We start from the raw sequence: 24,919 nt of genomic DNA on the forward strand, positions 1-24,919 counted from the left end.
ATAGATACTGGAGGAAAGAGAGAGAGGATGGAGGGATATATAGATACTGGAGGAAAGAGAGAGGAGGATGGAGGGATATATAGATACTAGAGGAAAGAGAGAGAGGAGGGTGGAGGGATATATAGATACTGGAGGAAAGAGAGAGGAGGATGGAGGGATATATAGATACTGGAGGAAAGAGAGAGGGGAGGGTGGAGGGATATATAGATACTAGAGGAAAGAGAGAGGGGAGGGTGGAGGGATATATAGATACTGGAGGAAAGAGAGAGAGGAGGATGGAGGGATATATAGATACTAGAGGAAAGAGGGAGAGGAGGATGGAGGGATATATATATACTGGAGGAAAGAGAGAGAGGATGGAGGGATATATAGATACTGGAGGAAAGAGAGAGGAGGATGGAGGGATATATAGATACTAGAGGAAAGAGAGAGGAGGATGGAGGGATATATAGATACTAGAGGAAAGAGAGAGGAGGAAGGAGGGATATATAGATACTAGAGGAAAGAGAGAGGAGGATGGAGGGATATATAGATACTGGAGGAAAGAGAGAGAGGAGGATGGAGGGATATATTGATACTGGAGGAAAGAGAGAGAGGAGGGTGGAGGGATATATAGATACTGGAGGAAAGAGAGAGGAGGATGGAGGGATATATAGATACTGGAGGAAAGAGAGAGAGGAGGATGGAGGGATATATAGATACTGGAGGAAAGAGAGAGAGGAGGATGGAGGGATATATAGATACTGGAGGAAAGAGAGAGAGGAGGATGGAGGGATATATAGATACTGGAGGAAAGAGAGAGGAGGATGGAGGGATAGATGGATACTGGAGGAAAGAGAGAGAAGGATGGAGGGATAGATAGATACTGGAGGAAAGAGAGAGGAGGATGGAGGGATAGATGGATACTGGAGGAAAGAGAGAGGAGGATGGAGGGATATATAGATACTAGAGGAAGGAGAGAGAGGAGGTTGGAGGGATATATAGATACTGGAGGAAAGAGAGAGGAGGATGGAGGGATAGATGGATACTGGAGGAAAGAGAGAGGAGGATGGAGGTATAGATAGATACTGGAGGAAAGAGAGGAGGATGGAGGGATATATAGATACTGGAGGAAAGAGAGAGGAGGATGGAGGGATAGATAGATACTGGAGGAAAGAGAGAGGAGGATGGAGGGATAGATGGATACTGGAGGAAAGAGAGAGGAGGATGGAGGGATATATAGATACTAGAGGAAAGAGAGAGGAGGTTGGAGGGATATATAGATACTGGAGGAAAGAGAAAGAGGAGGATGGAGGGATATATAGATACTAGAGGAAGGAGAGAGAGGAGGTTGGAGGGATATATAGATACTGGAGGAAAGAGAGAGGAGGATGGAGGGATATATAGATACTGGAGGAAAGAGAGAGGAGGGATATATAGATACTGGAGGAAAGAGAGAGGAGGGATATATAGATACTGGAGGAAAGAGAGAGGAGGATGGAGGGATATATAGATACTAGAGGAAAGAGAGAGAGGAGGATGGAGGGATATATAGATACTAGAGGAAGGAGAGAGAGGAGGTTGGAGGGATATATAGATACTGGAGGAAAGAGAGAGGAGGATGGAGGGATATATAGATACTGGAGGAAAGAGAGAGGAGGATGGAGGGATATATAGATACTGGAGGAAAGAGAGAGGAGGATGGAGGGATATATAGATACTGGAGGAAAGAGAGAGGAGGATGGAGGGATATATAGATACTGGAGGAAAGAGAGAGGAGGATGGAGGGATATATAGATACTGGAGGAAGGAGAGAGGAGGGATATATAGATACTGGAGGAAAGAGAGGAGGATGGAGGGATATATAGATACTAGAGGAAAGAGAGAGAGGAGGATGGAGGGATATATAGATACTGGAGGAAAGAGAGAGGAGGATGGAGGGATAGATATATACTGGAGGAAAGAGAGATGAGGATGGAGGGATATATAGATACTAGAGGAAAGAGAGAGAGGAGGATGGAGGGATATATAGATACTGGAGGAAAGAGAGAGAGGAGGATGGAGAGAGAGGAGGATGGAGGGATAGATAGATACTGGAGGAAAGAGAGAGAGGAAGAAGAGGAGGATGAGTTTATGACAGACATGTATAGCCCTCCTGTCTGTTAACCCTTCCACTGCTGGACCCAAGCAGTCGTTAAACACAGGTGAAATATCCTAAACATTCTATTCTATTCATAACATTCCGATCCTAAACATTCTATTATATTCTTAACATTCCGATCCTAAACATTCTATTCTATTCATAACATTCCGATCCTAAACATTCTATTCTATTCTTAACATTCCGATCCTAAACATTCTATTCTATTCATAACATTCCGATCCTAAACATTCTATTATATTCTTAACATTCCGATCCTAAACATTCTATTCTATTCATAACATTCCGATCCTAAACATTCTATTCTATTCTTAACATTCCGATCCTAAACATTCTATTCTATTCATAACATTCCGATCCTAAACATTCTTTAAACACCCTATATTTTATTCATTCTATTCTAAACATTTTATATTTTACTCTAAACGTTCTACAGTCTATTCTGTACATTCCAATTATATATTATATTCTTCAGGGCAGGAAAGAGAGAGACACAATTTTGACAATTTAATTACTTATGAAAGCTGATTAGTCCATAAGAGTCAGGCTGAGATGCTGATTGGTCTAGAGTCAGGCTGAGATGCCGATTGGTCTAGAGTCAGGCTGAGATGCTGATTGGTCTAGAGTCAGGCTGAGATGCTGATTGGTCTAGAGTCAGGCTGAGATGCTGGCTGGATGAGTCAGGCTGACATGTGAGTAGAATGTGATCTGGTGATTACTACAGAGAGTCCTTGGGCTGGTTTGAGTGGTAAGGCTGAAGCAACCAATTGCAGACGACAGTGAAGGAGTGTAGTCGGGGGAGGTGCAGTCGGGGGAGGTGCATCTGCCACAGCCGAAAGTCAGACACCAGCAAGCCTCAGTGCAACATGGCAGTGTTGACATCCTTTATACAAACTATCTTTGTAATGTCAAAATAAACATGTTTCCAACCCCGCATAACGTTTTCCCCCCATAATGCAACACACTTTGGAATGCAGTGACCAGCAAAAGTGATCCCCTCGAACGGCCCCCTCTCATCTCCAAGATGGCATCAGGAGAGAGAGGGCCAGCAGTGTTGCCTGGATACCGCCGGCTGGTGTGTGAAGAGGTTTGATCTCTCTCTGAGCAGGGAGGGATCCTTCCTGTTTACTGACCTACACAGAGCTGATAGGAGACACGCCGCTGATAGGAGACACACCGCTGATAGGAGACACGCCGCTGATAGGAGACACACCGCTGATAGGAGACACACCGCTGATAGGAGACACGCCGCTGATAGGAGACACGCCGCTGATAGGAGACACGCCGCTGATAGGAGACACGCCGCTGATAGGAGACACGCCGCTGATAGGAGACACACCGCTGATAGGAGACACGCCGCTGATAGGAGACACGCCGCTGATAGGAGACACACCGCTGATAGGAGACACGCCGCTGATAGGAGACACGCCGCTGATAGGAGACACGCCGCTGATAGGAGACACACCGCTGATAGGAGGCACGCCGCTGATAGGAGACACACCGCTGATAGGAGACACGCCGCTGATAGGAGACACACCGCTGATAGGAGACACGCCGCTGATAGGAGACACACCGCTGATAGGAGACACGCCGCTGATAGGAGACACACCGCTGATAGGAGACACACCGCTGATAGGAGACGCAGCCTTCATGATGTAACCCACACAGTAAGCCGTCTCCTGTGACGAGGAGCAGGCCTTCGTCCCAAACACCACCCTATTCCCTTTATAGGGCACTGTTTTTCCACCAGGGCCAATTGTTTACATTTTAGTCATTTAGCAGACGCTCTTATCCAGAGACACTTACAGTTAGTGAGTGCATAAATTGTTTCATACTGCCCCCCCTCACCCCGTGGGAAACGAACCCACAACCCGGGCGTTGCAAGCGCCATGCTCTACCAACTGAGCTACACGGGGCCCATATCAGCCTTTCATTTCAACAGAAGCAAAGCAGAAGGGTAAGAACAACTGAAATAGTGTTGGGGTGTAATCATATCCACGACACGGGTCGGGGATCAATATCAACGTCTGTATTAAACAGCAGGTCTGTCATCTCTAAACAAATGGTCGTCCAGACGTGATCATTTATGACATTCCGGCAACAGCAGCAGTCACATGACATCGCCCTGTTTATTTTGCCTCAACTAACTGTGCAGCACTGTCTGACTCTGCAGTAGGAGTCCATTGTCTGATCTAACTGTGCAGCACTGTAACTCTGCAGTAGGAGTCCATTGCCAGATTGTCTATTGGAAACTGAAGGTCAGGGAGTAATACATGGTGAAACAGTGGCCCCCAGTGGCCGTCTGACGTCAATGCAGGTCAATGCATTCTGGTCTGAATCAGAGGTGTCTTGCAGCACTCGCGATTCAATTATCGAATTAAATAAATTACTAACAATCTAATATTTATTATATTTAAACAATTAATCAGTTAATTACGTAATTATTAATATATTATGAATGTATAAACGATTAGATTAGTGTTACAGGTTTTGGTTTTTCCATGTATGTTTTGAGGTTGGACTTTTAGAGCGTATTGCATTTTAGCAAGTAGGGCACAGTGAATAGTTAGTAGACCCCTCTACTTCCTGTCTCTTACTAAGGAGAGACTAAACACCAAGTGGATAGTCAGTAGACCCCTCTACTTCCTGTCTCTTACTAAGGAGAGACTAAACACCAAGTGGATAGTTAGTAGACCCCTCTACTTCCTGTCTCTTACTAAGGAGAGACTAAACACCAAGTGGATAGTTAGTAGACCCCTCTACTTCCTGTCTCTTACTAAGGAGAGACTAAACACCAAGTGGATAGTTAGTAGACCCCTCTACTTCCTGTCTCTTACTAAGGAGAGACTAAACACCAAGTGGATAGTTAGTAGACCCCTCTACTTCCTGTCTCTTACTAAGGAGAGACTAAACACCAAGTGAATAGTTAGTAGACCCCTCTACTTCCTGTCTCTTACTAAGGAGAGACTAAACACCAAGTGGATAGTCAGTAGACCCCTCTACTTCCTGTCTCTTACTAAGGAGAGACTAAACACCAAGTGGATAGTTAGTAGACCCCTCTACTTCCTGTCTCTTACTAAGGAGAGACTAAACACCAAGTGGATAGTCAGTAGACCCCTCTACTTCCTGTCTCTTACTAAGGGGAGACTAAACACCAAGTGGATAGTTAGTAGACCCCTCTACTTCCTGTCTCTTACTAAGGAGAGACTAAACACCAAGTGGATAGTCAGTAGACCCCTCTACTTCCTGTCTCTTACTAAGGAGAGACTAAACACCAAGTGGATAGTTAGTAGACCCCCCTACTTCCTGTCTCTTACTAAGGAGAGACTAAACACCAAGTGGATAGTCAGTAGACCCCTCTACTTCCTGTCTCTTACTAAGGAGAGACTAAACACCAAGTGGATAGTCAGTAGACCCCTCTACTTCCTGTTTCTTACTAAGGAGAGACTAAACACCAAGTGGATAGTTAGTAGACCCCTCTACTTCCTGTCTCTTACTAAGGAGAGACTAAACACCAAGTGGATAGTTAGTAGACCCCTCTACTTCCTGTCTCTTACTAAGGAGAGACTAAACACCAAGTGGATAGTTAGTAGACCCCCCTACTTCCTGTCTCTTACTAAGGAGAGACTAAACACCAAGTGGATAGTTAGTAGACCCCTCTACTTCCTGTCTCTTACTAAGGAGAGACTAAACACCAAGTGGATAGTCAGTAGACCCCTCTACTTCCTGTCTCTTACTAAGGAGAGACTAAACATCAAGTGGATAGTCAGTAATGTAAGGAGTTTTAGACAGAATACAGAGAATAGAAAAGAGTAGATTATAAGAGTAGAATATAGTAGAACAGAGTATAATTGAATACAGTAGAATAGAGTAGAATACTGTAGAAGAGAGCAGAGTATAATATAGTAGAATACAGTAGAATAAAATAGTAGAATACAGTAGAATATAATAGTACAATACAGTAGAGTTGAACATAGTAGAAGAGAGCAGAATAGAAAAGTAGAATAGAATACAGTAGAATCAAATATAGCAGAATACAGTAGAATAGAATATAGCAGAATACAGTAGAATAGAATATAGCAGAATACAGTAAATAGAATATAGCAGAATACAGTAGAATAGAATACAGTAGAATAGAATATCGTAAAATACAGTAGACTATAGAAGAATAGAGTATAGCAGAATACAGTAGAATAGAATCAACTTTATTTTTCCTGTGAGGGGACTTCTTTTGACCCCCACTATTAATATAGACTACAAGTAGAGTTGGGGGGGTTTTCTTGACCACCACGAGGTCTGAAAATATTGCCACCTTCCAAAAAGTGAATGTCTTTGAGAAAGGTAAGGTGTCCTGGAGAAAGTAGTAAATATGGTCTACCCTGTCCCTCAGACAGGAACCTGGGTGCCGTTACGTTCCAATACATGATGGACAGGATCATCAGGAGAACGTAATGGTCTGTTGGGAATAGATACAGGCTAATAGTTATCCCTCTCTCCAGCTCTTCTCTCTCTCCCTCCCCCCATCCTCTCTCCAGCTCTTCTCTCTCTCCCTCCCTCCCCCTACTGCCTCTCCTGACCCCCATCCTCTCTCCAGCTCTTCTCTCTCTCCCTCCCTCCCCCCACCGCCTCTCCTGACCCCCATCCTCTCTCCAGCTCTTCTCTCTCTCCCTCCCTCCACCGCCTCTCCTGATCCCCATCCTCTCTCCAGCTCTACTCTCTCTCCCTCTCCCTCCCCCCACCGCCTCTCCTCACCCCCATCCTCTCTCCAGCTCTTCTCTCGCTCCCTCCCCCCACCGCCTCTCCTCACCCCATCCTCTCTCCAGCGCTTCTCTCGCTCCCTCCCCCCACCGCCTCTCCTCACCCCATCCTCTCTCCAGCTCTTCTCTCGCTCCCTCCCCCCACCGCCTCTCCTCACCCCATCCTCTCTCCAGCTCTTCTCTCGCTCCCTCCCCCCACCGCCTCTCCTCACCCCCATCCTCTCTCCAGCTCTTCTCTCGCTCCCTCCCCCCACCGCCTCTCCTCACCCCATCCTCTCTCCAGCTCTTCTCTCGCTCCCTCCCCCCACCGCCTCTCCTCACCCCATCCTCTCTCCAGCTCTTCTCTCGCTCCCTCCCCCCACCGCCCCCTCTCCTGACCACATCCTCCCCCCACCCCCATCCTCTCTCCTCAAACTATCATCCAACCAGAAGTGTTTACTAGGGTAAACAGTACATGAGTCGATAAACAGGAAGTAGCTGACAATGGAACACGCTGGACGGGAAGTGAGTTATCAGGACCTTATAAAGAAGTGCAAAGAGTAATCATGGGGCCACAGCCTGCTTCCCAAATGGCATCAAATTCCCTATTTAACTCACTACTTCTTACAAGGGTCCACAGGGCTCTGGTCTAAAGTAGTGCACTATATAGGGAATAGGGTGCCATTCTCTGGTCTAAAGTAGTGCACTATATAGGGAATAGGGTGCCATTCTCTGGTCTAAAGTAGTGCACTATATAGGGAATAGGGTGCCATTCTCTGGTCTAAAGTAGTGCACTATATAGGGAATAGGGTGCCATTCTCTGGTCAAAAGTAGTGCACTATGTAGGGAATAGGGTGCCATTCTCTGGTCTAAAGTAGTGCACTATATAGGGAATAGGGTGGCATTTGGGAAGCACCCATAGTAATATCATAGCCAGATAATAGCCTACTGCACAGCAACAAGTGCACACACACACAACTCTGACACAGTGTCAATTAATGACAATAACATTTTAATGTTAGACCTGATTTTGTCCTGAACAGATATCGGCGGAGAACACACAAGCCTCCTCAGTTTATTTGTCAATCCACTAGTACCCCAACCTGGTATAACCATCCTGAAATACCCCAACCTGGTATAACCATACTGAAGTACCCCAACCTGGTATTACCATACTGAAATACCCCAACCTGGTATTACCATACTGAAATACCCCAACCTGGTATAACCATCCTGAAATACCCCAACCTGGTATAACCATCCTGAAATACCCCAACCTGGTATAACCATCCTGAAATACCCCAACCTGGTATAACCATACTGAAGTACCCCAACCTGGTATTACCATACTGAAATACCCCAACCTGGTATTACCATACTGAAATACCCCAACCTGGTATAACCATACTGAAATACCACAACCTGGTATAACCATACTGAAATACCCCAACCTGGTATAACCATACTGAAATACCCCCCAACCTGGTATTACCATACTGAAATACCCCCCAACCTGGTATAACCATACTGAAATACCCCAACCTGGTATAACCATACTGAAATACCCCAACCTGGTATACCCATACTGAAATACCCCAACCTGGTATAACCATACTGAAATACCCCAACCTGGTATAACCATACTGAAGTACCCCAACCTGGTATAACCATACTGAAATACCCCAACCTGGTATAACCATACTGAAATACCCCAACCTGGTATAACCATACTGAAATACCCCAACCTGGTATAACCATACTGAAATACCCCAACCTGGTATAACCATACTGAAATACCCCAACCTGGTATAACCATACTGAAATACCCCAACCTGGTATAACCATACTGAAATACCCCAACCTGGTATAACCATACTGAAATACCCCAACCTGGTATAACCATACTGAAATACCCCAACCTGGTATAACCATACTGAAATACCCCAACCTGGTATAACCATACTGAAATACCCCAACCTGGTATAACCATACTGAAATACCCCAACCTGGTATAACCATACTGAAATACCCCAACCTGGTATACCCATACTGAAATACCCCAACCTGGTATTACCATACTGAAATACCCCAACCTGGTATACCCATACTGAAATACCCCAACCTGGTATAACCATACTGAAATACCCCAACCTGGTATAACCATACTGAAATACCCCAACCTGGTATAACCATACTGAAATACCCCAACCTGGTATAACCATACTGAAATACCCCAACCTGGTATAACCATACTGAAATACCCCAACCTGGTATAACCATACTGAAATACCCCAACCTGGTATAACCATACTGAAATACCCCAACCTGGTATAACCATACTGAAATACCCCAACCTGGTATAACCATACTGAAATACCCCAACCTGGTATAACCATACTGAAATACCCCAACCTGGTATAACCATACTGAAATACCTCAACCTGGTATACCCATACTGAAATACCCCAACCTGGTATAACCATACTGAAGTCCTGCCAGCTTACATTCTGTTTTGCTACACGGATTGGCAGCAGTCTGGTTAATAGAAGGATACTATGACCCTGTTATTTACCAGATGAAGATGACATACTAACAGCAGATACTTAGTCATGACTTAAAAACTGACTACTCATGGAGTCCAGCACCACTCTGTAACCAACCATCTGCAGGTAGTGACCAACACCAAAAGCATCAGGACATGACTGCCACTCTCCTCTGTGTTTGTCGGGACAAGACCACGTCACTTTGATTTGGCTGTAACCCAAAGCGGTTATAGTCCTGCTGCGCAGGGCAGCTCCACACCGGTGGCACGTCTGGAAAAGCTCCTTGAGTTTCGACTCGTTCACGATCCACTTCCTTTCACTCCATCCTCCTCCTCCTCCATCCTCTTCTCCCACCACACTAGTGTCAGAGCTGGATCCCTGGCTGGAGGCGGAGGGGCTGTAGCTGGTGAAAGGCGTGACGACACTGGGACCGGCAGCATCGCCGGCAGCCTCCGCAGAGCTCATACTGGCACAGTCCTTCACTGCAGTCGTCTTAACGGCTGTGTCCATTCGGCCTTTCTTCCTGCGCTCCACCTGATTTGACAGAAGAAAAAATATATATACGTTTAAAAGGAAAGGAGAGTTGGTAGGAAAAGCTGCACTCTGATGAAGACAGCTGGCTGGCAGTGGAAACGTTGGGGAGACTAGACTAGTGTGCAGCGTTTCCTTTTGAAGTGTTCTGCTACGTTAGACAGCACCTTACCTAACCAGCTGTACTTCTCCACCTCCAGATAAATGGATTGGACCATTTCTATCAGTTTTCCATCCTCATGTTTACATGCAAGTTGATAGGTCCCTTGATTCTGGACCAATAGACGAAGCTGTATCAACAGAATGAGTCTGGACCAATAGGTCAAGCTGTATCAACAGAATGAGTCCGGACCAATAGACGAAGCTGTATCAACAGAATGAGTCTGGACCAATAGATGAAGCTGTATCAACAGAATGAGTCTGGCCCAATAGGTCAAGCTGTATCAACAGAATGAGTCTGGACCAATAGATGAAGCTGTATCAACAGAATGAGTCTGGCCCAATAGATCAAGCTGTATCAACAGAATGAGTCTGGCCCAATAGATCAAGCTGTATCAACAGAATGAGTCTGGCCCAATAGATCAAGCTGTATCAACAGAATGAGTCTGGCCCAATAGATCAAGCTGTATCAACAGAATGAGTCTGGCCCAATAGATCAAGCTGTATCAACAGAATGAGTCTGGCCCAATAGATCAAGCTGTATCAACAGAATGAGTCTGGCCCAATAGATCAAGCTGTATCAACAGAATGAACAGGAAATGCCAGACAGATACTCACAATAACGTTGGTCTTTGGTTTTTTCCTTCTGCATGCGTCCCCCGTTGTAGTCTTAGAGGGAATATTCTGCAAAACATTTAAAAAATCATGCATGTCAGCCCAACCAATAACCTGTATGTTATCCATCAGGCCCTTTGATAGACTAGTGTCCTCTCCAGGGGGTGTCCTGTACATCAAGCTGTCTCACTACAGAAACAGGAGATAGACTAGTGTCCTGTCCAGGGGGTGTACTGTACATCAAGCTGTCTCACTACAGAAACAGGAGATAGACTAGTGTCCTGTCCAGGGGGTGTCCTGTACATCAAGCTGTCTCCCTACAGAAACAGGAGATAGACTAGTGTCCTGTCCAGGGGGTGTACTGTACATCAAGCTGTCTCACTACAGAAACAGGAGATAGACTAGTGTCCTGTCCAGGGGGTGTACTGTACATCAAGCTGTCTCACTACAGAAACAGGAGATAGACTAGTGTCCTGTCCAGGGGGTGTACTGTACATCAAGCTGTCTCACTACAGAAACAGGAGATAGGCTAGTGTCCTGTCCAGGGGCTGTACTGTACATCAGGCTGTCTCACTACAGAAACAGGAGATAGACTAGTGTCCTGTCCAGGGGGTGTACTGTACATCAAGCTGTCTCACTACAGAAACAGGAGATAGACTAGTGTCCTGTCCAGGGGGTGTCCTGTACATCAAGCTGTCTCCCTACAGAAACAGGAGATAGACTAGTGTCCTGTCCAGGGGGTGTACTGTACATCAAGCTGTCTCACTACAGAAACAGGAGATAGACTAGTGTCCTGTCCAGGGGGTGTACTGTACATCAAGCTGTCTCACTACAGAAACAGGAGATAGACTAGTGTCCTGTCCAGGGGGTGTACTGTACATCAAGCTGTCTCACTACAGAAACAGGAGATAGACTAGTGTCCTGTCCAGGGGGTGTACTGTACATCAAGCTGTCTCACTACAGAAACAGGAGATAGACTAGTGTCCTGTCCAGGGGGTGTACTGTACATCAAGCTGTCTCACTACAGAAACAGGAGATAGATTAGTGTCCTGTCCAGGGGCTGTACTGTACATCAAGCTGTCTCACTACAGAAACAGGAGATAGACTAGTGTCCTGTCCAGGGGGTGTACTGTACATCAAGCTGTCTCACTACAGAAACAGGAGATAGACTAGTGTCCTGTCCAGGGGGTGTCCTGTACATCAAGCTGTCTCCCTACAGAAACAGGAGATAGACTAGTGTCCTGTCCAGGGGGTGTACTGTACATCAAGCTGTCTCACTACAGAAACAGGAGATAGACTAGTGTCCTGTCCAGGGGGTGTACTGTACATCAAGCTGTCTCACTACAGAAACAGGAGATAGACTAGTGTCCTGTCCAGGGGGTGTACTGTACATCAAGCTGTCTCACTACAGAAACAGGAGATAGACTAGTGTCCTCTCCAGGGGGTGTCCTGTACATCAAGCTGTCTCACTACAGAAACAGGAGATAGGCTAGTGTCCTCTCCAGGGGGTGTCCTGTACATCAAGCTGTCTCACTACAGAAACAGGAGATAGGCTAGTGTCCTGTCCAGGGGGTGTACTGTACATCAAGCTGTCTCACTACAGAAACAGGGAGATAGACTAGTGTCCTGTCCAGGGGGTGTACTGTACATCAAGCTGTCTCACTACAGAAACAGGAGATAGGCTAGTGTCCTGTCCAGGGGGTGTCCTGTACATCAAGCTGTCTCACTACAGAAACAGGAGATAGGCTAGTGTCCTGTCCAGGGGGTGTCCTGTACATCAAGCTGTCTCACTACAGAAACAGGAGATAGACTAGTGTCCTGTCCAGGGGGTGTACTGTACATCAAGCTGTCTCACTACAGAAACAGGAGATAGGCTAGTGTCCTGTCCAGGGGCTGTACTGTACATCAGGCTGTCTCACTACAGAAACAGGAGATAGACTAGTGTCCTGTCCAGGGGGTGTCCTGTACATCAAGCTGTCTCACTACAGAAACAGGAGATAGACTAGTGTCCTGTCCAGGGGCTGTACTGTACATCAAGCTGTCTCACTACAGAAACAGGAGATAGACTAGTGTCCTGTCCAGGGGGTGTACTGTACATCAAGCAGTCTCACTACAGAAACAGGAGATAGACTAGTGTCCTGTCCAGGGGCTGTACTGTACATCAAGCTGTCTCACTACAGAAACAGGAGATAGGCTAGTGTCCTGTCCAGGGGGTGTCCTGTACATCAAGCAGTCTCACTACAGAAACAGGAGATAGACTAGTGTCCTGTCCAGGGGGTGTACTGTACATCAAGCTGTCTCACTACAGAAACAGGAGATAGACTAGTGTCCTGTCCAGGGGGTGTACTGTACATCAAGCTGTCTCACTACAGAAACAGGAGATAGGCTAGTGTCCTGTCCAGGGGGTGTCCTGTACATCAAGCAGTCTCACTACAGAAACAGGAGATAGACTAGTGTCCTGTCCAGGGGGTGTACTGTACATCAAGCAGTCTCACTACAGAAACAGGAGATAGACTAGTGTCCTGTCCAGGGGGTGTACTGTACATCAAGCAGTCTCACTACAGAAACAGGAGATAGACTAGTGTCCTGTCCAGGGGGTGTACTGTACATCAAGCAGTCTCACTACAGAAACAGGAGATAGGCTAGTGTCCTGTCCAGGGGGTGTCCTGTACATCAAGCAGTCTCACTACAGAAACAGGAGATAGGCTAGTGTCCTGTCCAGGGGGTGTACTGTACATCAAGCTGTCTCACTACAGAAACAGGAGATAGACTAGTGTCCTGTCCAGGGGGTGTACTGTACATCAAGCTGTCTCACTACAGAAACAGGAGATAGACTAGTGTCCTGTCCAGGGGGTGTACTGGTACATCAAGCTGTCTCACTACAGAAACAGGAGATAGACTAGTGTCCTGTCCAGGGGGTGTCCTGTACATCAAGCAGTCTCACTACAGAAACAGGAGATAGACTAGTGTCCTGTCCAGGGGGTGTCCTGTACATCAAGCAGTCTCACTACAGAAACAGGAGATAGGCTAGTGTCCTGTCCAGGGGGTGTACTGTACATCAAGCTGTCTCACTACAGAAACAGGAGATAGACTCGTGTCCTGTCCAGGGGGTGTACTGTACATCAAGCAGTCTCACTACAGAAACAGGAGATAGGCTAGTGTCCTGTCCAGGGGGTGTACTGGTACATCAAGCAGTCTCACTACAGAAACAGGAGATAGGCTAGTGTCCTGTCCAGGGGGTGTACTGTACATCAAGCTGTCTCACTACAGAAACAGGAGATAGACTAGTGTCCTGTCCAGGGGGTGTACTGTACATCAAGCTGTCTCACTACAGAAACAGGAGATAGACTAGTGTCCTGTCCAGGGGGTGTACTGTACATCAAGCTGTCTCACTACAGAAACAGGAGATAGGCTAGTGTCCTGTCCAGGGGGTGTACTGTACATCAAGCTGTCTCACTACAGAAACAGGAGATAGACTAGTGTCCTGTCCAGGGGGTGTACTGTACATCAAGCTGTCTCACTACAGAAACAGGAGATAGACTAGTGTCCTGTCCAGGGGGTGTACTGTACATCAAGCTGTCTCACTACAGAAACAGGAGATAGACTAGTGTCCTGTCCAGGGGGTGTACTGTACATCAAGCTGTCTCACTACAGAAACAGGAGATAGACTAGTGTCCTGTCCAGGGGGTGTCCTGTACATCAAGCTGTCTCACTACAGAAACAGGAGATAGACTAGTGTCCTGTCCAGGGGGTGTACTGTACATCAAGCTGTCTCACTACAGAAACAGGAGATAGACTAGTGTCCTGTCCAGGGGGTGTACTGTACATCAAGCTGTCTCACTACAGAAACAGGAGATAGACTAGTGTCCTCTCCAAGGGGTGTACTGGTACATCAAGCTGTCTCACTACAGAAACAGGAGATAGACTAGTGTCCTGTCCAGGGGGTGTACTGGTACATCAAGCTGTCTCACTACAGAAACAGGAGATAGACTAGTGTCCTGTCCAGGGGGTGTCCTGTACATCAAGCAGTCTCACTACAGAAACAGGAGATAGACTAGTGTCCTGTCCAGGGGGTGTACTGTACATCAAGCTGTCTCCCTACAGAAACAGGAGATAGACTAGTGTCCTGTCCAGGGGGTGTACTGTACATCAAGCTGTCTCACTACAGAAACAGGAGATAGACTAGTGTCCTGTCCAGGGGGTGTACTGTACATCAAGCTGTCTCACTACAGAAACAGGAGATAGACTAGTGTCCTGTCCAGGGGGTGTACTGTACATCAAGCTGTCTCACTACAGAAACAGGAGATAGACTAGTGTCCTGTCCAGGGGGTGTACTGGTACATCAAGCTGTCTCACTACAGAAACAGGAGATAGACTAGTGTCCTGTCCAGGGGGTGTACTGGTACATCAAGCTGCCTCACTGCAGAAACAGGAGATAGACTAGTGTCCTGTCCAGGGGGTGTACTGGTACATCAAGCTGTCTCACTACAGAAACAGGAGATAGACTAGTGTCCTGTCCAGGGGGTGTACTGGTACATCAGGCTGTCTCACTACAGAAACAGGAGATAGACTAGTGTCCTGTCCAGGGGGTGTACTGGTACATCAGGCTGTCTCACTACAGAAACAGGAGATAGACTAGTGTCCTGTCCAGGGGGTGTACTGGTACATCAGGCTGTCTCACTACAGAAACAGGAGATAGGCTACTGCCCCAATGAGCCGTTCAAGCCAAGGCTGGTCTAAGGCTATTTACATACTATCCATCAATAGCTAGCAGAACATCATGATAGCAAAACAACAGCATTACCTTCCTAAGTGCCAGGGCCACGTACGTCCCAGAGCTTGGAGCAGGCTCTGTCCCCGACGCTGTCTGTTGACGACCCGGTTGGGAGATGAACCCTGCAGTAGCCGTAGCAACACCAGACCCTCCATGGGTGGAGCTCTGTTGTGGGGTTGGAGGAGATGCTGAGTCTGTACCTGGTGGATTGTCTACAGCTGGAGGCACGTCTCCTGTCTCAACCTGGGAGAAAGGGACGGGGACCAGGAAATGTCCGTATTCATTTGGAATAAACACATGAGAACATGTGTAGACATGCAATCAATTTGGCTTTGAACAAGGCCGTGGGAGAATCTCAATTGCATTTCCTTGATTCTCTCCTCCTTCTTAAAGCCCATTGGGTGTGATGATGAGAGGTCCCTCCCCTCTGACCTCATCCAATGGGTTTTGAGAAGGGGACGAGGCGAGAGTGCAAGGAGTCAAGGAAATGCGATTGAGATTCTCCCTATAATAACTGTTCTGTTTTTGTGGCATGCTGTCATCTATTAGAAGGCTAGCTAACACTATACAGTTAAGTCATGGTTCCTTTCTGTTGCATGTGGAAATGCTATTATTTATTTGACTTTGAAACGGAATAAAGGCACCAAAAAAATGGCACAAAGTTGACTTAGTCGTTTTGTTGTACTTGGCTATTCTTTGGCTAAAAGTGGGTGTTGTACTTGTGTGTGTGTGTGTGTGTGTGTGTATGCGCTCTGAGGAGGGCATTCACACAAAGGTAGCGAATGACACTGAAACAGCTTGTCCACCAGTAAAGTGACAGCCCTATGAAATGTTATCAGAACAGCTTTTATTTGTGTTGTGTGTTAAAAACACGAAGACTACGCTACCCATAATACAATGCGCCACGCACGCAGTGGTTGATAGCTAGCTACATTGGTAGTTCCAGCATCTGGTTATTAAAAGTTGTTAAACCTACGCCCTAGTTTGTAATTTATCAAGGAACAATAACACTATGATAACACTATTCAATCAATCAGATATTATTTAAATTACACTTACCGCCATTATTCCACGTTGTCCTGGCGTGTGAACGCCCACTGATGGCACCGCTGTATCCTTCAGGAAACTTTTCATGATTCTCATCCTCGTATGTCTGTCCTGTCCCAACTTCTCATAATAGTCCCCCGGTAGAAAATGTTCCGAGCAAACTAGTAACTTTCTGAGGTCCTCGGTCGGAGTATCAGCATCCTTGTTCAGGGCAACCATCCATAGTTTCAATCGGTCCGGATTACTCAATGGAAGTCGGTGAAACATTAGAGCCGACCAAGTCTTTTGTTTGTTTTCGCACATTTTAACAGCGCACTCACGAGGCATATTGGAGCAGCGACGGTAGCACAACTGAAAAAGGGGAAACCCCTTTAGTTAGGGTTAACGTTAGTTAGCAATATCGTTGATGATGGTTGTCCGTCGATGTTATGCAAGTCGCAGCACACTCGTTTAGTTAGCTACTTGCTAATGTAAACTAGCTAGCTAATAGCTTGAAAATACTTCCAGCAGTGTCGCCAATCTTCAGTCACGGCTGCGAGGTAAATCAATATTGCTTTGGACGTGCAATGGCTTAGCAGTCTGTTGATGTCGCTAGAAGTTACTCTTCTCACACTTTTCTTATCTGATACCAGCTATGTAGCTAGCTCGAAACCGAAGAGCTGTGCTCTCGTGTTTACTTCCTGAAGAGGAACGTCAGAACTCGCTGTCCAATCAGCGCGGCTTTTGCTAGGCTACTCGTGGGCGTGGTTTTGTACCCCAAGTTTAGCGCAGATAAACCACATTATCAGACTGTAAACTGAAAAACGAGATAAACGCGTCTCAGCCAGAAACACTTAAAAAGGTGGACTCAGCGATATGACGTGGATGCAGAACGTAAACAGCATACATATGCACTCATCGGCCAGTTTATTAGGTACACCACCCAGTTCACGGAAATGGTTCCTCCTACAGACAGCGAGACACGGTAGGTGGCTGTCATGCCAACCGCCGATAAACCCCCACTGAAGAAGAAGACAGTGAGTCACGTGGCCTTGGCTTGCTCTATAAACCAGGCAGACAGGCATGGAGGCATTCAGTTACTGTATCGATTGAACGTTAGAATGGGCAAAACGAGTGACCTAAGCGACTTTGACCATGGTATAATTTGTTGGTTGCAAGGTGCGCCGGATCCAGTATCCCAGAAACGGCCACCCTTCCTGGGCTTTTCACGCACGACAGTGTCTAGGGTTTACCGAGAATGGTGCGACAAACAAAAAAACATCCAGTCAGCGGCGGTCCTGTGGGCGAAAAACAGCTCGTTGGTGAGAATGGTCCAAGGAGAATGGCAAGAACCGTGCAAGCTAACCGGGCGGGCCACAAACAGGCAAATATCGGCGCGGTACAACAGTGGTGTGCAGAACGGCATTCTCGGGAACGCACAACTCATCGATCCTTGTCACGGATGGGCTACTGCAGCAGACGACCACACCGGGTTCCACTCCTATCAGCTAAAAACAAGAAGAAGCTTCTCCAGTGGGCACGCCATCACCAACACTGGACAATTGAGGAGTGGAAAAACGTCGCCTGGTTCCGACCCGATACTAGATGGGGTGTACCTAATAAACGGGCCATTGAGTGTATATTTCCGCAACAATTAAGAGTATTGAAGCGCGAAACTAAAGTTCCTTCTGGAAAAAATAAAAGTAATTCAATGCAATTTATTAGGTCCCGTGTAGCTCAGTTGGTAGAGCGTGGCGTTCGCAACGCCAGGGTTGTGGGTTCAATTCCCACGGGGGGGCCAGTATGAAAATGTATGCACTCACTAACTTGTAAGTCGCTCTGGATAAGAGCGTCTGCTAAATGACTAAAATGTCAAATGTACCTTCTCCGCTGTTTTGAGCCCCCCTGGTTGTCACTAGTTGCCACAGCCAAAGTCATAAACACTGCCCATTTCTACAATTGATCTTAAAAATGTTATTTTCAACCTAACCTTAACCACACTGCTTACCTTATGCCTAACCGTCATTTAAGACCAAAAAGCTCATTTTTTGTAAATGTTTTACGATATAGCCCATTTTAATTTTATGGCTGTGGTAACTAGTGGAAACCCCCCTGGCTACCACGCTGTACACAGCGTGAAGGGAACCCGTGCACATGCGCAAATAATGGCCACGTTCGATCAAAACCGTAATGTATCATGGGGTCAATTGTGACTGACTGACTGATCTACAAATAACAATGAGTCGTTATTTAAGATGCAAAGGTTCTTTGTAGCTCCGTCAGTCGGCAGTCGCCTGTAATGTCAAACAAGCCCAAATGTGTGTGTCAGACCTGGCGCCAGGATAAAGTGACTTAAGGGGGGCAGTTGAAATCCGTGAGGGGGGGCACCATTTTTGGGAGTTTCTTGCATTGGAATTACATTGAATTCTGCTACACCACAATAAACACATTTCAAATGCAGAGACTCCGAGACCATTGAGTGATTTTGAAGTGACAGGTTGTAACCCATCTCCTCTGCATCAGCACCATGGATACTACAGAGTAAAGCAGGACCTATTTGGTAATGAATATAGGCTACAAGATACACTACCTGACCAAAAGGTCTGTGGACCCCTGCTTGTTGAACATCTCATTCCAAAATCTATGGGCATTAATATGGAGTTGGTCCCCCCTTTGCTGCTATAACAGCCTCCCCTCTTCTGGGAAGGCTTTCCACTAGATGTTGGAACATTGCTAAGGGGACTTGCTTCCATTCAGCCATAAGAGCATTAGTGAGGTCGAGCACTGATGTTGGGCGATTAGGCCTGGCTCGCAGTCGGGTGTTCCAATTCATCCCAAAGGTGTTCGATGGGGTTGAGGTCAGGGCTCTGTGCAGGCCAGTCAAGTTCTTCCACACTGATCTCGACAAACCATTTCTGTATGGACCTCGCTTTGTGCACGGGGGCATTGTCATGCTGAAACAGGAAATGGCCTTCTCCAAACTGTTGCCACAAAGTTGGAAGCACAGAATCATCTAGAATTGCATTGTATGCTGTTGCGTTTAGATTTATCTTCACATGAACTAATGAAAAACAGCCCTAGAACATTATTTATCCTCCACCAAACTTTACAGTTGGCACTATGCATTGGGGCAGGAAGCGTTCTCCTGGCATCCGCCAAACCCAGATTTGTCCGTCGGACTGCCAGATGGTGAAGCGTGATTCATCACTCCAGAGAACATGTTTCCACTGCTCCAGAGTCCAATGGCGGTGAACTTTACACCACTCCAGCTGACGCTTAACATTGCGCATGGTGATCTTAGGCTTGTGTGCGGCTGCTCGGCCATGGAAACCCATTTCATGAAGCTCCCGACAAACAGTTCTTGAGCTGACGTTGCTTCCAGAGGTAGTTTGGAACTCGGTAGTGAGTGTTGCAACCGAGGACAGACTATTCTTACGCGATACGCGCTTCAGCACTCGGTGGTCCGTTCTGTGAGCTTGTGTGGCCTACCACTTAATGCTGAGCCGTTGTTTCTCCTAAACGTTTCCACTTCACAATAACAACACTTGACAGTTGACCGGGGCAGCTCTAGCAGGGCAGACATTTGACGAACTGACTTGTTGGAAAAATGGTATCCTATGACGGTGCCACGTTGAAAGTCAATGAGCTCTTCAGTAAGGCCATTCTACTGCCAATGTTTGTCTATGGAGATTGCATGCCTGTGTGCTCTATTTTATATACCTGTCAGCAACGGGTGTGGCTGAAATAGCCGAATCCACTAATTTGGGTGTCCACATACTTTTGTATATATAGTGTAGATGGGGTAAATCACCTATTACAAACAGCCTATGTGAATGCAGCCGAATACAACTTGTGTTTTTCTTTCCACAGTGCAGTGCACTTCAAACGCTCTTTGCTTGATGATGCCTGGCGAATCCTTTGGTTCTATCAATAGCATGCTTCCAGTTAGAATAGCCGCCTTGGGTGAAGGCCTCGACCGCGTTAGCATTGGACCCGGCCGGCACAGAACTTTTAACACGGGGAACCAAAATGCAGCACCTGCAGTAGCCGAGTATTCCAGCCCACTCTATTCCTATGAACCAGTTGCTATTAAATGAACGTTTTAGCCGGTTCGAGCTAAATAGGCTAATAACACTACTAACGCATTTCACAGCTAGCTAGCTCAACTCTGTAGTGGTTGGGGGCGTGAGGCAGAGTTGAGTGAAGCAGCTTCAACTGTAAACTTAACCTCGTCAAAAATCCAATATTACAGGCAGAGATGTCTCTCGTTATTCACGGTGCCCACCACCAATGAGCAGCGTTTTTTTTACCCGCTTTTTTTATGGAAACCCAAAGGAGTCATACCTAACCGCCCAGTGGCTTTCCATAGCCCCCTACACACCAACACACTCTGCGGCGCGGGCTCTGTCCATGCTGCTCACACAGTGCAGCGGAGATACAGATTTCCCGCCAATCTGTCACTCAAATCATTTGACATAAAGCTAAAACTGAGGGGGGCACAAGTATCAACTGAGGGGGGCTAAGCCCCATTTAGCCCTCCTTGTGGAGCCGGGTCCGGTGTGTGACTGTGTGAAAGCAAAGTAATAATAATAATAATATGCCATTTAGCAGACGCTTTTATCCAAAAGCGACTTACAGTCATGCGTGCATAAATTTTTGTGTATGGGGTGGTCCCGGGGATCGAACCCACTACCTTGGCGTTACAAGCGCCGTGCTCTACCAGCTGAGCTACAGAGGACCACCAAAGTGTTGCATCTCATCTCATCTCAATGGGCGCGTTCCACCATCTGCAGCAGGCTTTATCTCAATGGGCGCGTTCCACATCTGCAGCAGGCTTTATCTCAATGGGCGCGTTCCACCATCTGCAGCAGGCTTTATCTCAATGGGCGCGTTCCACATCTGCAGCAGGCTTTATCTCAATGGGCGCGTTCCACCATCTGCAGCAGGCTTTAAAGGCTAGTGGAGACCCGACTGACCTACAGATCACCTCGTATCATAAATAACTCCTCTGTATTATTTATACAGTCAGTCAGTCGCAATTTACCCACAACGCATCACGGTTTTGATGCCCTGGAACATTCCGCTGACCTGGTTTCTGCCTCAGCTGGCCAGCTGTGATGACTTGAGCGGTCGCACACAGCCTATCCCTGCGCCCCACCGTCACGGCGGATGAATGAAATGCCGCAGAAAAACAGTTTTTAAAACGAACTGCTTTGAAAACAGCTATAATCTGAATATTATAATTACACTTTTAAAAAGACAAGAGTACAAAGTGCCGACCACCCTGCTTTGGGTACGTAGGTCTATTTCCCTGCTTTGGGTACGTAGGTCTATTTCCCTGCTTTGGGTACGTAGGTCTATTTCCCTGCTTTGGGTACGTAGGTCTATTTCCCTGCTTTGGGTACGTAGGTCTATTTCCCTGCTTTGGGTACGTAGGTCTATTTCCCTGCTTTGGGTACGTAGGTCTATTTCCCTGCTTTTGAGAGGAGCTGGCTAGTTGATCCTGAAGACTTCCAGTCGTTGCGCTACGCTAACGATAATGTACCTTCAAATTCAACAGAGGAAGCTGGTGGGAGGAGCTATAGGAGGACGGGCTCATTGTAATGGCTGGAATGGAATATTTGGAATGGAGTCAAACATGTGGTTCCCATTTGTTTGATAACGTTCCATTCATTCCATTCCAGCCATTACAATGAGCCCGTCGTCCTATAGCTCCTCCCACCAGCCTCCACTGAAGTTCACCTACCTTCAAACTGCTCCCAGAGACATAAATGGTCTCCATGAGTTCATCTCGCACTATCCCTTTTAAGTAAACATGGGAAAGTATAGGCCTACCACAGTCATACCACATCATTTAGAGAAAACTATGTCATTTCCAGACGTAGATCAATCACCAAAAGAACTCATGGAATAGAGTACAGTTTAGTAAACTAAACGAATCCACACAATAAAAAGGTATATTTGTCCTACCGTGATCATGTTAACCTAGTAAGCCAGGCAGGCTGAGGCAGGTATAGTTCTATTCATCAGCATTAGAACAGGTCTAGTTCTATTCATCAGCATTAGAACAGGTCTAGTTCTATTAATCAACATTAGAACAGGTCTAGTTCTATTCATCAGCATTAGAACAGGTCTAGTTCTATTCATCAACATTAGAACAGGTATAGTTCTATTCATCAGCATTAGAACAGGTCTAGTTCTATTCATCAACATTAGAACAGGTCTAGTTCTATTCATCAGCATTAGAACAGGTCTAGTTCTATTCATCAGCATTAGAACAGGTCTAGTTCTATTAATCAACATTAGAACAGGTATAGTTCTATTCATCAGCATTAGAACAGGTCTAGTTCTATTCATCAACATTAGAACAGGTCTAGTTCTATTCATCAGCATTAGAACAGGTCTAGTTCTATTCATCAGCATTAGAACAGGTCTAGTTCTATTAATCAGCATTAGAACAGGTATAGTTCTATTAATCAACATTAGAACAGGTATAGTTCTATTCATCAGCATTAGAACAGGTCTAGTTCTATTAATCAGCATTAGAACAGGTATAGTTCTATTAAGCAACATTAGAACAGGTCTAGTTCTATTCATCAGCATTAGAACAGGTCTAGTTCTATTCATCAGCATTAGAACAGGTATAGTTCTATTAATCAACATTAGAACAGGTATAGTTCTATTCACCAGCATTAGAACAGGTCTAGTTCTATTATTAATCAACATTAGAACAGGTCTAGTTCTATTATTAATCAACATTAGAACAGGTATAGTTCTATTAATCAACATTAGAACAGGTCTAGTTCTATTATTAATCAACATTAGAACAGGTCTAGTTCTATTCATCAGCATTAGAACAGGTCTAGTTCTATTCATCAACATTAGAACAGGTCTAGTTCTATTCATCAGCATTAGAACATGTCTAGTTCTATTAATCAACATTAGAACAGGTATAGTTCTATTCATCAGCATTAGAAAAGGTCTAGTTCTATTAAGCAACATTAGAACAGGTCTAGTTCTATTCATCAGCATTAGAACAGGTCTAGTTCTATTAATCAACATTAGAACAGGTCTAGTTCTATTAATTAACATTAGAACAGGTCTAGTTCTATTCATCAGCATTAGAACAGGTATAGTTCTATTCACCAGCTTTAGAACAGGTCTAGTTCTATTCACCAGCATTAGAACAGGTGAGGACTAAACAGAGCAGACCAGGTGCCCAATGCCCATCACTACATCTATCTAATTAATAATGGATGGTTTGATACTGGAGTCAAGGCCAGGGACAGGGAATGGGATTCACTACTTTTAAACAGGGCCCATAGGGCGCTAATTACTTGCAAAAGTATTCATACCCCTTGGATTTCTTCACATTGTATTGTGTTACAAAGTGGGATTAAAATATATTTAATTGCCATTTATTTGTCAACGATCTACTCAAAATATTCTGTAATGCCAAAGTGGAAGGAAAATTATTTCTTTTATTTTAAAGATTAATAAAAAATTAGATAACTAAAATATAGTCGTTCCATAAGTATTCACCCCCTTTGTTTAGGCCTAAATTAGTTCAGGAGTAAAATGTGACTTAACAAATCACATCATAAGTTACATGGATTCACTCTGTGTGAAATAATAGGGGTTGACATAATTTGTTAATGACTAACCTTTCCTCTGTCCCCAATACCTACAACATCTGGAAGGTCCCTCAGTCAAGTATCGCATTTCAAGCACAGATTCAACTACACAGACCAGGGAGCTTTTAGAAAGCCTCATAAAGAAGGACAGTGATTGGTAGATGGGTAACAATAACACATCAGACATTGAATATACACTACATTTACAGAAGTATGTGGACACCCCTTCAAATGAGTGGATTTCGGCTATTTCAGCCGAGTTTCAAACTGCCTCTGGAAGCAACGTCAGCACAATAACTGTTCGTTGGGAGCTTCATGAAATGTATTTCCATGGCCCGAGCAGCCGCACACAAGCCTAAAATCACCATGCGCAATGCCAAAGTGTAAAGCTCACCGCCATTGGTCTCTGGAGCAGTAGAAAAGCGTTCTCTGGAGTGATGAATCATGCTTCACCATCTGGCAGTCCAACGGACGAATATGGGTTTGGCGGATGCCAGGAGAACGCAACCCGCCCCAATGCATAGTGCCAACTGTAACGTTTGGTGGAGGAGAAATAATGGTCTGGGGCTGTTTTTCATGGTTCGGGCTAGGCCCCTTAGTTCCAGTGAAAATAAATCTTAACGCTACAGCATACAATGATATTCTAGACGATTCAGTGCTTCCAACTTTGTGGCAACAGTTTGGGGAAGGCCCTTTCCTGTTTCAGCATGACAATGCCCCCGTGCACAAAGTGAGGTCCATACAGAAATGGTTTGTCGAGA

General features: G+C 45.7%; 1 protein-coding gene and 1 pseudogene across 2 annotated transcripts in view; both read right to left on the bottom strand.

Annotated features, from left to right (window-relative positions):
* LOC311126033 (regulator of G-protein signaling 12-like) overlaps positions 1 to 24,919 on the bottom strand; it is a 51,069-nt pseudogene that overhangs the window by 5,193 nt on the left and 20,957 nt on the right. The gene's annotated exons all lie outside the window — the stretch shown is intronic.
* On the bottom strand, positions 7,868 to 16,736 carry LOC311126034 (uncharacterized protein). The gene is made up of 6 exons (XM_084200065.1): positions 16,558 to 16,736; positions 15,529 to 15,741; positions 10,728 to 10,793; positions 9,347 to 9,953; positions 8,390 to 9,288; positions 7,868 to 8,269 (listed from the first exon to the last, which is right to left on the bottom strand). Exons 1-4 carry the CDS (start codon positions 16,639 to 16,641, stop codon positions 9,480 to 9,482), a joined length of 837 nt encoding a protein of 278 aa, XP_084056191.1. The 5' UTR covers positions 16,642 to 16,736; the 3' UTR covers positions 7,868 to 8,269; positions 8,390 to 9,288; positions 9,347 to 9,479.

Source organism: Coregonus lavaretus (assembly GCF_964263955.1).
Source record: "Coregonus lavaretus genome assembly, contig: HAP1_SCAFFOLD_2476, whole genome shotgun sequence".
NCBI classification, from domain to species: Eukaryota; Metazoa; Chordata; class Actinopteri; order Salmoniformes; family Salmonidae; genus Coregonus; species Coregonus lavaretus.

Excerpts from the sequence above, each read along its gene's own strand:
- LOC311126034 (XM_084200065.1), bottom strand. The coding sequence starts at position 16,641 with ATGAGAATCATGAAAAGTTTCCTGAAGGATACAGCGGTGCCATCAGTG. Across the intron at positions 10,794-15,528 it reads TGGCCCTGGCACTTAGGAAG|AATATTCCCTCTAAGACTAC; the intron begins GTAATGCTGTTG and ends AATGTTTTGCAG. Across the intron at positions 9,954-10,727 it reads AACCAAAGACCAACGTTATT|GTGGAGCGCAGGAAGAAAGG; the intron begins GTGAGTATCTGT and ends CTGTCAAATCAG.